The 12373-nt window shown below is 38.7% G+C and overlaps 1 protein-coding gene across 11 annotated transcripts in view; it reads right to left on the bottom strand.

Moving 5' to 3' along the window:
* The window catches only part of UBAP2 (ubiquitin associated protein 2), a 106419-nt gene that overhangs the window by 31607 nt on the left and 62439 nt on the right, over positions 1-12373 (bottom strand). For 9 of the 11 annotated variants that reach the window (XR_013814451.1, XR_013814452.1, XM_079789698.1 and 6 more), the window contains one exon: positions 3175-3237. The exons of the other annotated variants lie outside the window; for them this stretch is intronic. Coding sequence is in view for 7 of the 9 variants with exons in the window: in XM_079789698.1 (XP_079645824.1) it covers positions 3175-3237 (63 nt within the window). In the remaining 2 variants the exon portion in view is untranslated. The remainder of the gene's footprint in view (positions 1-3174; positions 3238-12373) is intronic. 11 annotated transcript variants of the gene reach the window in all.

Raw genomic sequence — 12373 nt, 5'->3', positions numbered from 1 at the left:
CTGATGCTATAACTCCTGAAGAGCAGATACAGAGGATATACTCAAACAGTTCTTAAAGAACAATCATCTATACAACAATTAAGTGATTTAAAGAAAAGTATTGATATTCAAATATTCAAATACAGAGATCCTGTGTAAATAAGTATAGGCCCACTATTTTAAAGCACACACGCAAACACACCAGAGAAAATGGTTTTCAAAGAAAATATAGCAAAATATTTACTGTAACCACTCTCAAAATGTGCGTCTGTGAATGTTTTCAGTCCCTTCAATGGGAAGAAATGAGCATCCGACCTTCCATCAGGTTTGTTTGTGGAAAGGAAAAAAAAGAAGAGAAGTAGGAGCAAATTCTTGAGAAAAAAGGCAGATGATTAGATCTAATTCCCTGGGAATCATGTCAGTAACCTAATAATCAACCACCTCATAAGTAAACTGATGGTATTACCTAGGAAGACAGTCCTTTTTAGAATGCTTTCCACATGATGTCCCTAATTTAAAACAGGTTATAGGGCCTGGCCAGTGTGCTCAGCGGTTGAGTATCTACCCAGGAAGGGGCATGAAAGAGGCAGCCGATTGATGATGTTTCTCTCTCATCAATGTTTCTCTCTATCCCTCTACCTTCCTCCCTCTCTCTAAAAATCAATAAAAATCATGTTAAATAAATAAAAAACAAAACTGGTTATGGCAAACAAATGTAGAATCTATGGATTTATGGAGCATGGATCCTGGTATAATGTCACCTAAGATATGCTACTATGTGGGTATAAAAGAGATATGTTTCAAACTTGCACATGTAGAGGGCGGTTGGCACCCCAAATCCTTGTGTTGTTCAAGGGTCAGGTAATAGTAAGGCTAGATATCTGATCCTTTGTATTGGCTCACTTGTTATATCTTTAAATGGTTTCCATAATTTCTCCAGAAATGCGATAAATATTTATAACATTTCTTTGAATTAAAATATTTTCTTAAACAAAGGTAGAATTAATAGTGGGGAAAAAACACAAAATGAAATTTTAGTCCCTGTTGGAAATGAGTACTGGAACCTTGTCTCTAGGCCCCTGCACAGGCCTCCTTAGCACACTGTACACAAAGCTAAATGGATCTAAGGTTAGCCATTCACCTACCCTTCACTCTTGTCTTCCTTCTACACTGTGACTTTCTTCCAAGTACTACTACGTAATCTCCAGTCTTTTAATGTATTTCCTTCCAGACTTTTCACCAAGTATATGTATAGTTGTTGCTTTTTAATTTTATTTTTTTACAGAGAGGAAGGGAGAAGGATAGAGAGTTAGAAACATCGATGAGAGAGAAACATCAATCAGCTGCCTCCTGCACACCTCCTACTGGGGATGTGCCCGCAACCAAGGTACATGCCCTTGACTGGAATCGAACCTGGGACCCTTCAGTCCGCAGGCCGACGCTCTATCCACTGAGCCAAACTGGTTAGGGCTAGTATATGTATAGTTTTAAAAGCTCACAACTGGACTAATTTCAAAGATGGCCAGTACACAGTGTTCTTGGTGCCACCTCCAAACAACCTACCCTATGGTCATGTTGTGAAATTCATCACAGAAGATAGTACTTTATTTTAAAGACTGAGAAATTCTACAAAAAGCTGAAGTTTAATCTAAGGAGTTTTAGAAACACTCTAAGCAAGAAATGGCAAACAATTTCAAAGCCTCAAAAATCATTCCTAAAACTTTCACTTTTGAGCAATCTAAAATTATAATAGGAAACTATTTATGGTGGAATTTGCCTTAGGACCCCTTCATCATCAATCACCAATGAAACAATACTGGGTTAAAAGCTTACAGATTAAGCATGATTCTAGGTCAGTGGTCACCAACCAGTGGTCCGTGGACCACTGGTGGCCCGTGAGGTCCGAAAGGTTGGCAACCATTGTTCTAGGTACCAAAATCATATCTCATAGGAAAGATAATTAAAAGTTTCATGAGTGATAAAGGTAGCATATTACTGAATAATGATAAATTACATGAATCTGATTAATACACAGAAAATATGGAGTACAAAGATGTTAAAGAAAGCTAGACTGGTAAGAGAAAGCTTATGGGGTTAGATGAAGCACAGCAAAAAACTTAAAAGCTAGAAAATATATGAACAGCCCTGGCTGGTTTGGCTCAGTGGATAGAGAGTCGGCCTGCAGACTCAAGGGTCCCAGGTTCAATCTCAGTCAAGGGCATATGCCCGGGTTGCGCGCTCAGTCCCCAGTGGGGGATGTGCAAAAGGCAGCTGATCAATGATTCCCTCTCATCATTGATGTTTCTATCTCTTTCCTTTCCTCTCTGAAATCAATAAAAATATATTTTTTTGAAAAAAGAAAGAAAATATATGAACAGACAGATATATAAAGAGGAGGAGAGAAACAATGAGGCATTACAAAAAACTATACATAAAATGTTAACAAACATCCTAAAGTTTAAAACATACTTGCTTTATTTAAAAAGTTCAGTTGTGGTAAAATATTCATAACATAAAACTTACTATCTTAGTAATTTTTTAAGTGTATGAAAACTAAAATACAAATTTAGACATGCAGAATAGGGTGAGAACTGAGTACATTACAAAGGAAGCAGAAGACAACATATGTACATAGTTGTAAGCAGCAGTGCAACACGGTAAAGTGATATGGCAGATAAGAGAAAGCCACAACAGAAGCCAGGCACAAGTTGTTGCAGTAACCCACCCTAAATATATAGACTATAAAAAATACCAGACCTCAGAAGAATACAGTCAGGTCCCAACCTTATTTTGGAATATTAAAATCTTACAGTAAGAGCTTGGTTCCCATTACAGGCTTATAGACCTATACGTCAAACATAACTGAAAATGTCAATGATGTTAATTTATTTTCATCATGTATGTTTTATGTTCGCTTTAACTTTGATGTTAGTCCTTTGTTAAAAGCCCATATAAGGTAGCCATGTAGGAGAAAGGAAAACGATGATGCAAAAATCTTTGGTGCCTTGAAGGCCAATCTGAAAAACACTTCCATAATCAAAAGCTGATAATTATTTTACCCAGTAGTTGTAAAAATATAAATTATAAATACTAATCTGATAAATTCTATTAGTTAATATTGATAAAAATAGAAGATACTGTAAGGATTTTGTAAAATTCTTAACTAAGACAAATTTTTAAATAAAATATTCATACCTTTGTGTCCATAAGAATTGTTTGGCAGATCCTGAGCTACATTTTGAGCATTTGATGCCAGTTCTGCAGATCAATGTAAAATGGAGGTTTTAACAGATCAAAACAATTAAGAGTCAGCAAATTAAACAGAGAAAAGAAAGCATCAGAGCTCAGTATACTATATAACGTACTCCAAGGGGAGGGAAATTTACTGTAATCCATACTGTGACAGGCAACTGTGACTCAAGTATGAATCATATTAGCCAGATGGCCCTTGAACATTCAACTTGCATCTGCTACCCTTTTTTTACTCCTACTTTTTTTGCTCCTAGGTTCACCAGGCTCCTTTCCCACTCGTCAAAGAAAGGATTCCACACTATGTAAAAGGTACACTGATTTTAGTAAATTTATAAGTAAACATTTTGACTATCCTCCAGTCTTTCTATTTTGGTTAAGTGTTAACGTGACTCTAAGGAATGGATTTGATTTTTATACTGTCAAGAGTCATGTTTCACCCTAGCCTAGTGGTCGGCAAACTCATTAGTCAACAGAGCCAAATATCAACAGTACAACGATTGAAATTTCTTTTGAGAGCCGAAAACCGACTTCTGCACATGGTCCACAAAGTTTCAATCGCACTGTACGTGCGCGCCCGCACGTGGTATTTTGTGGAAGAGCCACACTCAAAGGGCCAAAGAGCCGCATGTGGCTCGCGAGCCGCAGTTTGCCAACCACTGCCCTAGCCCATTTTGGCTCAGTGGATAGAACATCGACCTGAGAACTGAAGGGTCTCGGGTTCGATTCCAGTCAAGGGAATGTACCTTGGTTGCATGCTCCATCTCTGGCCTTGGTCGGGGCTTGTGCTGGAGGCCAATCCAGGTGTTCTCTCTCACATCGATGTTTCACTCTGTCTCTCGCCCTACCTTCTACTCTTTCTAAACAAGAATCATGTTTCTGGGCCCTGGCCAGGTGGCTCAGTTGGTTAGAGCATCATCCCGATACGCCAAGGTTGTGGGTTCAAGCCCCAATCGGGGGACATACAAGAATCAACCAATGAATGCATAAATAAATGGAGAAACAAATTGATGTTTCTCTCTCTCTCTCTCTCCCCCCCCCCCTTCCCCTCTTTAAATTTCTTTTTAAAAGAATCATTTCTGAACCTGTAAGACTGAGGTCTAGGCTCTACTCAGTGTTATCAACAAGGCAATATCATTCTGTGAGGCCTCTAGAAAAATAGCCAGCACTCCATTGTATTCTGCATCAAACATAATTTGTTTATCCAAATGTTTTTCAGTAAGGAATTTGCTACTCTAAATGAAAATGAAGAGAATGAGCATGAAGAGAGAAGAAACAAAACAGTAAAAGAAGGGAGGAATAAGACAAATAGCAGTTAATCAACTAATTCAACATTGTTTAAATACTTGATTTAAAAAGTAGTGACTATGAATAAAGCCTCTATAAAACATCAAGTGCAGTGAATGTTTTTATTCCTCTTCAATAAAAACCTAGGGTGGGGATTGTCAGATTGCATGTTAAATGTAAGCTTTCACACCAGGAATTTATGAGTTCGAGTTATTCTACCATCTTCACTAACACTTGGTACTGTAAGTTCCTTTTAAAGCTACTTTAATGGATGAATGGTAGTAACCTATTATGGGTTTAATTTGTATTTCCCCAATGACCAATGAAGATGAATGTTTTTGTATACTTATTTGCCATTGAGATATTTTCTTTGGGAAACATCTGTTCAAATCTTTCATTCTTTTTTTTTTTCTCCTCAAATAAGTACAGATTCACAAGAAGTTACCTTTCACCCAGTATTCCTGGAAATTTACATCCGTCTCACATCATTATAGTACAACTAGAGGCCCTGTGCAAGAAATTCGTGCACTTGGTGGTGGGGGGGTGGGTCCCTCAGCCCGGACTGCACCCTCTTGCAGTTCAGGAGCCCTCAGGGGATGTCCAACTCCCAGGGGGAGCAGGCCTAAGCCACCAGTCAGACATCCTTAGTGCTGCTGCAGAGGCAGGAGAGGCTCCCACGACCGTTGCTGTGCTTGCCAGCCTTGAGCCCGGCTTCTGGCTGAGCGGCGCCCCCCCTGTGGGAGCACACTGACCACCAGGGGGCAGCTCCTGCATTAAGCGTCTGCCCCCTGGTGGTCAGTGCACATCATAGCGACCGGTTATTCTGCCATTTGGTCAATTTGCATATTAGCCTTTTATTATATAGATAGCCAAAATTTTGGCTTAGATACAACGTGTGTATAGTTCTGTCATTTTTTGTGACAAAATACACATTACTTAAAATGTATCATGTTAACTTTTTTTAAGTGTATAATTGAGCCCGAAACCAAGGTACGTGCCAGAATCAAACCCAGGACCCTTCAGTACGTGGACGACATTCTATCCACTCAGCAAAACCGGCTAGGACCAGAATAAGTTCTTGAAATCAAGGAATGTTGAATCTTTGAACTTTGTTCTTTTTCAAAATTATTTGGGTTATGCTCGTTACTATACTTTTCTATAAATATTTTCGACTAAAGTTGTCAATTTAATTAAAAAAAAAAGCAAAACCGGCTAGGACCAGAATAAGTTCTTGAAATCAAGGAATGTTGAATCTTTGAACTTTGTTCTTTTTCAAAATTATTTGGGTTATGCTCGTTACTATACTTTTCTATAAATATTTTCAACTAAAGTTGTCAATTTAATTAAAAAAAAAATCTTCTGGGATTTCAATGGAACTTGTACTGAATCCATGCATGTATTTGGGGAGAAATGGCATTTTAATAATAATGAGTCTTCCAATTCATAAACAATGAATATCTCCCTCTTTTGGGGGGGTCTGCTTTGGTTTTTCTCATGTTTCATAATTTCCAACATACAAACCCTGCACATACATCATCATATTTACACCTAAATATTTCATGTTTCTTACTACTATAAATGATACTAGGCTTTTCCCCCCCTTTTATTCCAATTTGTAATTGTTCATTACTAGCACAGAAAAACTGTATTTTAGTGGTGTTTATATAACTACATGTATTTGCTGGAATTCACTTATTCTTCTTTAAAAGGGTAATTAATATATACATCTCCATAAACCTCACTTTTTAAAAGTGAGGTCAATTTTCTTCTTTTTTAAAAATTGAATTTAGAGAAAGGAAGAGAGAGAAGGGGGCGGGGGAGAGAGAGAAAGAGGAAGAGAAACATCGATGTAAGAGAGAAACATTGATCAGTTGCCTCTCATACATGCCCTGACCAGGGATGGAACCTGCAACCTTCTTATGTGCCCTGAACGAGAATCAAACCTATCACCTTTCAGTGTATGCAAGGATGCTCCAACCAAGTGATCTACACCAGTCAGGGCCGCTGGTTTTTGTTTTGTTTTTTAATCCTCACCAGAGGCTATGTTTTTATTGATTTAAAGAGAGGGGACTGAAGAGATAGAGAAACATTGCTGTGAGAGAGAAACATCAATCAGTTGCCTCCCCTACCGGCCCTGACTGGGGATGAAACCCACAACCTAGGATATGTGCCCTAATCGGGAATCGAACCCAAAACCTTTTGGTGAATGAGAATGGGAGGATGCTCAACCAACTGAGCCACATAGACCATGGGCAGTGGGGACAATTCTCATGTGATGGACTATCATGGATCAATAAGTCCATAGAGTGAGTCAATAAAAGCTAAGCTTCATAGTAGTAATACTTGAAATATCTAAAAATGATAAATCCTTCTATTTAATTTTTCTTAAATCTCTCAATTTTATATTTTAGTATGAGTTTATATATTTTATGTTTTCATTGGTAGAAGACTTACCATCTTGTATATCATTAGACTGCTTCATAGTCATTTGTTGTTTTTTGAGGCTATCAATTTTTTTCCCATTTTCTCTTTGTTAATGGTTTAAAGAAATAGAAAGTACCATATGATTTCACTCATATACGGAATCCAATGACCAAAATGAACTATCAAGCAAAATAGAGAGAGACCCATAGACAGAGCAAGCTGACAGCTGTGGGGGGAGGGGCAGTTAGGGGACTGGGGGTAGGTGGGTGGAGGGATTGAGAAAAATATAAAGAGACAAGAGAAATAAATTCATGGATAACAGACAACAGTGTGGGGATTACAGAGAGGAGGAAAGAGTTATAGAAAGGTATAAGGGGGATAAATGGTGATGGAAGGAGACCTGACTCAGGGTGATGATGTATACAGATGATGTATTGTGGAACTGTGCACCTGAAACCTGTATAATTTTAACTAATGTCATCCCAATAAATTCAGTAAAAAAGAAAAATATGTTTATTGAACATCTATGCAACACCTTTTAAAACTCCCTTACTAATTTCAATCATTTCTCTGTAGATTCTTTTATAACATTATCAGAAATGACACGTTTTTCCCCCCTTTCGACCCCTCTGACTTTTCTTCTTTATTCCTTACTGCAATGGTTAAAACCTCTGGTACACTAGTGAACAGAAATAGTGAGAGTTATAAGCTTCTTTATCTTGTTCCAGAGGAAAAACATTCAACACATCACCATTAACGCAATGTTTACAGTAAGTGTTGTAGATGTCCTGTATTTGATTAAGAAAATCTCCTTATATTCCAGATTTGCCTGGCTTTAAAAAACAAAACAAAACAGGATGGATGTTAGATTTAGTCAAATGCTTTCCTTATTGAAATTATGTGAATTTTCTCCTTTATTCTGTAAAGGAATTCACAGAACTCATTTTTGTTATTGAGATTTAACTTACACAGCCTAAAATCCTTCCTTTTAAAGTACACAACTGAATAGTTTTTATTATATTCACAAGTTGTGCAACCATCACTACGACCTATTCCAGAATATTTTCATCATTCCAAAAAATAATCTTTAATTCATTAGTAATTAGTACCTATTTTTCCCCTAAGGTTCCCAATCTACTTTTTGTCACTATGTCCATTTGTCCAATCTGGGCACTTCCCATAAATGAAATCATACAATCTATAATAATAAAAGGGTAATATGCTAATTAGATCAGATATCTTCCGGACATCCTTCCTGATGAAGCCAGAGGGAGGCCAGCCCAGGTCCCGGGTGCCTGCAGGCAGCAGGAGGGAAGCCTCGGTCCCAGGTGCCAGAGAAAAGGGGGGGGGGGGGCGGGGGGGGAAGAAGGCCTGCTCTTGCATGAATTTTCGTGCATTGGGCCTCTAGTATAAAACATATGCTCCTTTATGACTGGCTTCTTTCACTCAGCATAATGTTTCAAGGTTCATCCATTCTTTTTTTTTTTTTTTTTTAATATATTTTTATTGATTTCAGAGAGCAAAGGAGAGATAGAAACATCAATGATGATAGAGAATCACCGATTGGCTGCCTCCTGCACACCCCCTACTGGGGATTGAGCCTGCAACCCGGGCATGTGCCCTTGACCGGAATTGAACCCAGTACCCTTCAGTCCACAGGCCGGTGCTCTATCCACTGAGCCAAACCGGCTAGGGAAGTACTTCATTTTGTTTGTTTATATTTTTATTGATTTCAGAGAGGAAGGGAGAGGGAGAGAGACAGAAACATCAACAGTGGAGAGACAATCAATTGGCTGCCTCCTACACGCCCCACACTGGGGATGGAGCCTATAACCCAGGCATGTGCCCTGCCAGGGAATTAAATCCTGATCTCCTGGTACATAGGTTGGCGCTCAACCACTGAGCCACACCAGCCAGGCAGTACTTCATTCTTTTTTCTTTTTAAGGCAGAATGAATATTCCATTGTAGAGATGACAGACATTATACTTATCTATTCATCAACTGAAAGACATTTGGTTTCCACTTTTTAGCTATTATGAGTTATGCTTCTAAGAACATTTGTATGAACCTAAGTCTCCTATTATCTTGAATATATATATATATATGAGTTTATCTTGAAAAAAAAAAAAAAAAAATATATATATATATATATATATATATATAATGATACTTAAATGTTAAATCTGAATACCAGGTATAAATTTAACATGACTGTGATGTGTATTATCTTTTTTCTATCTTACTGCATTCTGTTCTCCAGTATTTTGGCTTAAGACTTTATAACTAGGGGAGAGAAGATGGCAGCCGAATAGGCACAGCTTTCTTGCACCCCCTCCCAGGGCCAGACTGGAAATTAAACTAAATTGGGTAACGTCATCTGGAATGACCAACTGAGGTCCAGCTGAGGAGAAGATTTATATCAAGCAAGGACAGAAAACCCTGGACACTGGGAGAAAGGGCGAGGCTGAGAGAGGGGCTGACCCAGCCTCCATGGGTGGCAGGCCGAGAGTGAGGAGGCATCTCCTGGCTACAGCAGGGTTATTTCCCTGTGAAGATGGAGGCCTGGAACCCAGCTGGGCTCCACAGTCTGGAACTCCAGAGCTAAGACCAGTGGCATTTTTTTAAAAATATTTTTTATTGATTTTTTACAGAGAGGAAGGGAGAGGGATAGAGAGTTAGAAACACCGATGAGAGAGAAACATCGATCAGCTGCCTCCTGCACACCCCCCACTGGGGATGTGCCCACAACCCAGGTACATGCCCTTGACCGGAATCGAACTTGGGACCCTTCAGTCCGCAGGCCGATGCTCTATCCACTGAGCCAAACCAGTTAGGGCACCAGTGGCATTTTTATACACCAATAATAAACTCTCAGAAAGGGAAACTAAAAAAAAAAAAAAAAAAAGTCCCATTTACCATTGTAACAAAAAAATTAAGATCTGTAGGAATAAACTTAACCAAGGAGGTAAAAGACCTATACTCAGACAATTACAGAACATTGAAAAAAAGAGATAGAAGAAGGTATAAACAAGTGGAAGAATATACTGTTTTCATGGATTGGCAGAATTAATATCATTAAAATGCCAATACTACCCAAAGCAATTTATAGACTCAATGCAATCCCTATCAAAATACCACTGGCATATTCCACAGATCTAGAACAAATAATCCAAAAAATTAATATGGAACCAAAAAAGACCCCGAATAACTGCAGTAATCCTGAGAAAGAAAAACAAAATTGGTAGAATCACAATACCAGATTTCAAGTTATACTACAAAGCCACCATAATCAAAACAGCCTGGAAATGGCACAAGAACAGGCATATAGATCAATGGAACAGAACAGAGAACCCAGAAATTGACCTACACCATTATGCTCAACTAATATTTGACAAAGGAGGCATGAGCATACAATGGAGTCAAGACACTCTCTTCAATAAATGGTGTCAGGAAAATTTGACAGATACATGCAAAAAAATAAAACTAGACCACCAACTTATACCATACATAATAAACTCAAAATGGATAAAAAGACTTAAATGTTAAGTTGTAAATTCATAAAAGTCCTAGAAGAAAACATAAGCAGCAAAATATCAGACAGCTCACAGAGCAGAATTTTCACCGATACATTGCCTAGGGAAAGAGAAACAAAGGAGAAAATAAACAAATGGGGCTACATCACGATAAAAAGTTTTGAGGATGTGGAGAAAAGAACCCTAGTACACTGCTTGTGGGAATGCAGACTGGTACAGCTGTTATGGAAAACAGTAAGGAGTTTCCTCAAAAAATTAAATATGGAACTGCCACTGGACCCAGTAATCCCACTTCTAGGAACATATGCTAAGACAGTGGTTGCCAACCAGTGGTCCGTAGACCACTGGTGGTCCATGAGGCCCGAAAGGTTGGCAACCGCTGTCCTAAGAAACCCAAGACACCAATCAGAAAGAATGTATGCACCCCTATGTTCATAGCAGCACAATTTACAATAGCTAAGATCTGTAAAGAGCCCAAGTGCCCATCAGTAAACAAGTGGATTAAAAAGCTGTGGTACATTTATACCATGGAATACTATGCAGCAGTAAAAAGGAATTTTTACCCTTTGAGACAGCATGAAGGAACCTGGAGGTTATCATGCTAAGTGAAGTAAGTCAGTCAGAGAAAGACAAGTTATCATATGATCTCACTCATATGTGGAATCTAATTAACAAAATAAACTGATGAATGGGAGTGGATCCAGAGACATGGAAGCATAGAACATAATGGGGAATCTCGGAAGGTAGGGGAGGGTGGGTAGGAGGGAGGTAATCAACTAAAGACCTTGTATGCATATATGCAAAACCCATGAACTCAGACAATAGAGTGGTAAAGGCCTGGGGCGAGGGGCAGGGGTGGGCTGGAGAGGGATAATGGGGGGGGGGAGGACGACATTTGTAGTACTTTCAACAATAAAGATTTTTTTTAAAAATGCTTCAGCACAGAAGACACCAGCATCAAAATGAAAAAGGAACTCACTGTATGGGAGGACATATTTGCCAATTATACATTTGATAAGGGGTTAATTTCCAAAATATATAAGGTACTCATACAACTCAACAAATGGAAGGCAAGCAACCCAATTAATATATGGGCATAAGAAATGGCCAAGAGACGTGAAAAAAACGCTCAATGTCACTAATTATCAGAGAGATGCAAATTAAAATGACAGCGAGGTGCCACCTCACACCTGTCAAAATGGCTATCATCAATAAATCAACAAACAACAAGTGCTGGTGAAGAAGTGGAGGAAAAGGAACCCAAGTACACTGTTGATGGGAAGGCAGACTGGTACAGTCACTATGGAAAAGAGTGTGGAGTACCCTCAAAAAATTAAAAATGGAACTGCCATTTGACCCAGTTATCCCAGTTCTAGGCATATATCCTAGGAAGCCAGAAACACCAAGCAGAAATAATATATGCACCTCTATGTTCATAGCAGCATTATTCACAGTAGCAAAGATCTGGAAACAGCCCAAGTGCCCATCGGTAGATGAATGAATTTAAAAAACTGTGGTACATTTACACAATGGATACTATTCAGCTGTAAAAAGAAACTCTTACCATTTGCAACAGCATGGAGAGACCTGGAAAGTATTATACTAAGTGAAATAAGCTAGTCAGAGAAGGTCAAGTATCACATGATCTCACTTATATGAGGAATCTAATGAACAAAATAAACTGATGAACAAAAAAGATCAAGGCCCGGAGGCATGACTCAGTGGTTGAGTGTCAACTTATGAACCAGGAGGTCAAGATTCGATTCCCAGTCAGGCCATATGCCCGGGTTGCAGGCTCAGTCCCCAGTGTGGGATGTGCAGAAGGCAGCTGATCAATGATTTTCTCTCATCATTGACGTTTCTATCTCTCCCTCTCCCTTCCTCTCTGAAATCAATAAAA

This window comes from Cnephaeus nilssonii (assembly GCF_951640355.1).
Source record: "Cnephaeus nilssonii genome assembly, chromosome: 14".
NCBI lineage: Eukaryota > Metazoa > Chordata > Mammalia > Chiroptera > Vespertilionidae > Cnephaeus > Cnephaeus nilssonii.
The sequence above is the reverse complement of the archived record's forward strand: the minus strand, read 5'-3'. Positions and strand labels throughout refer to the sequence as shown.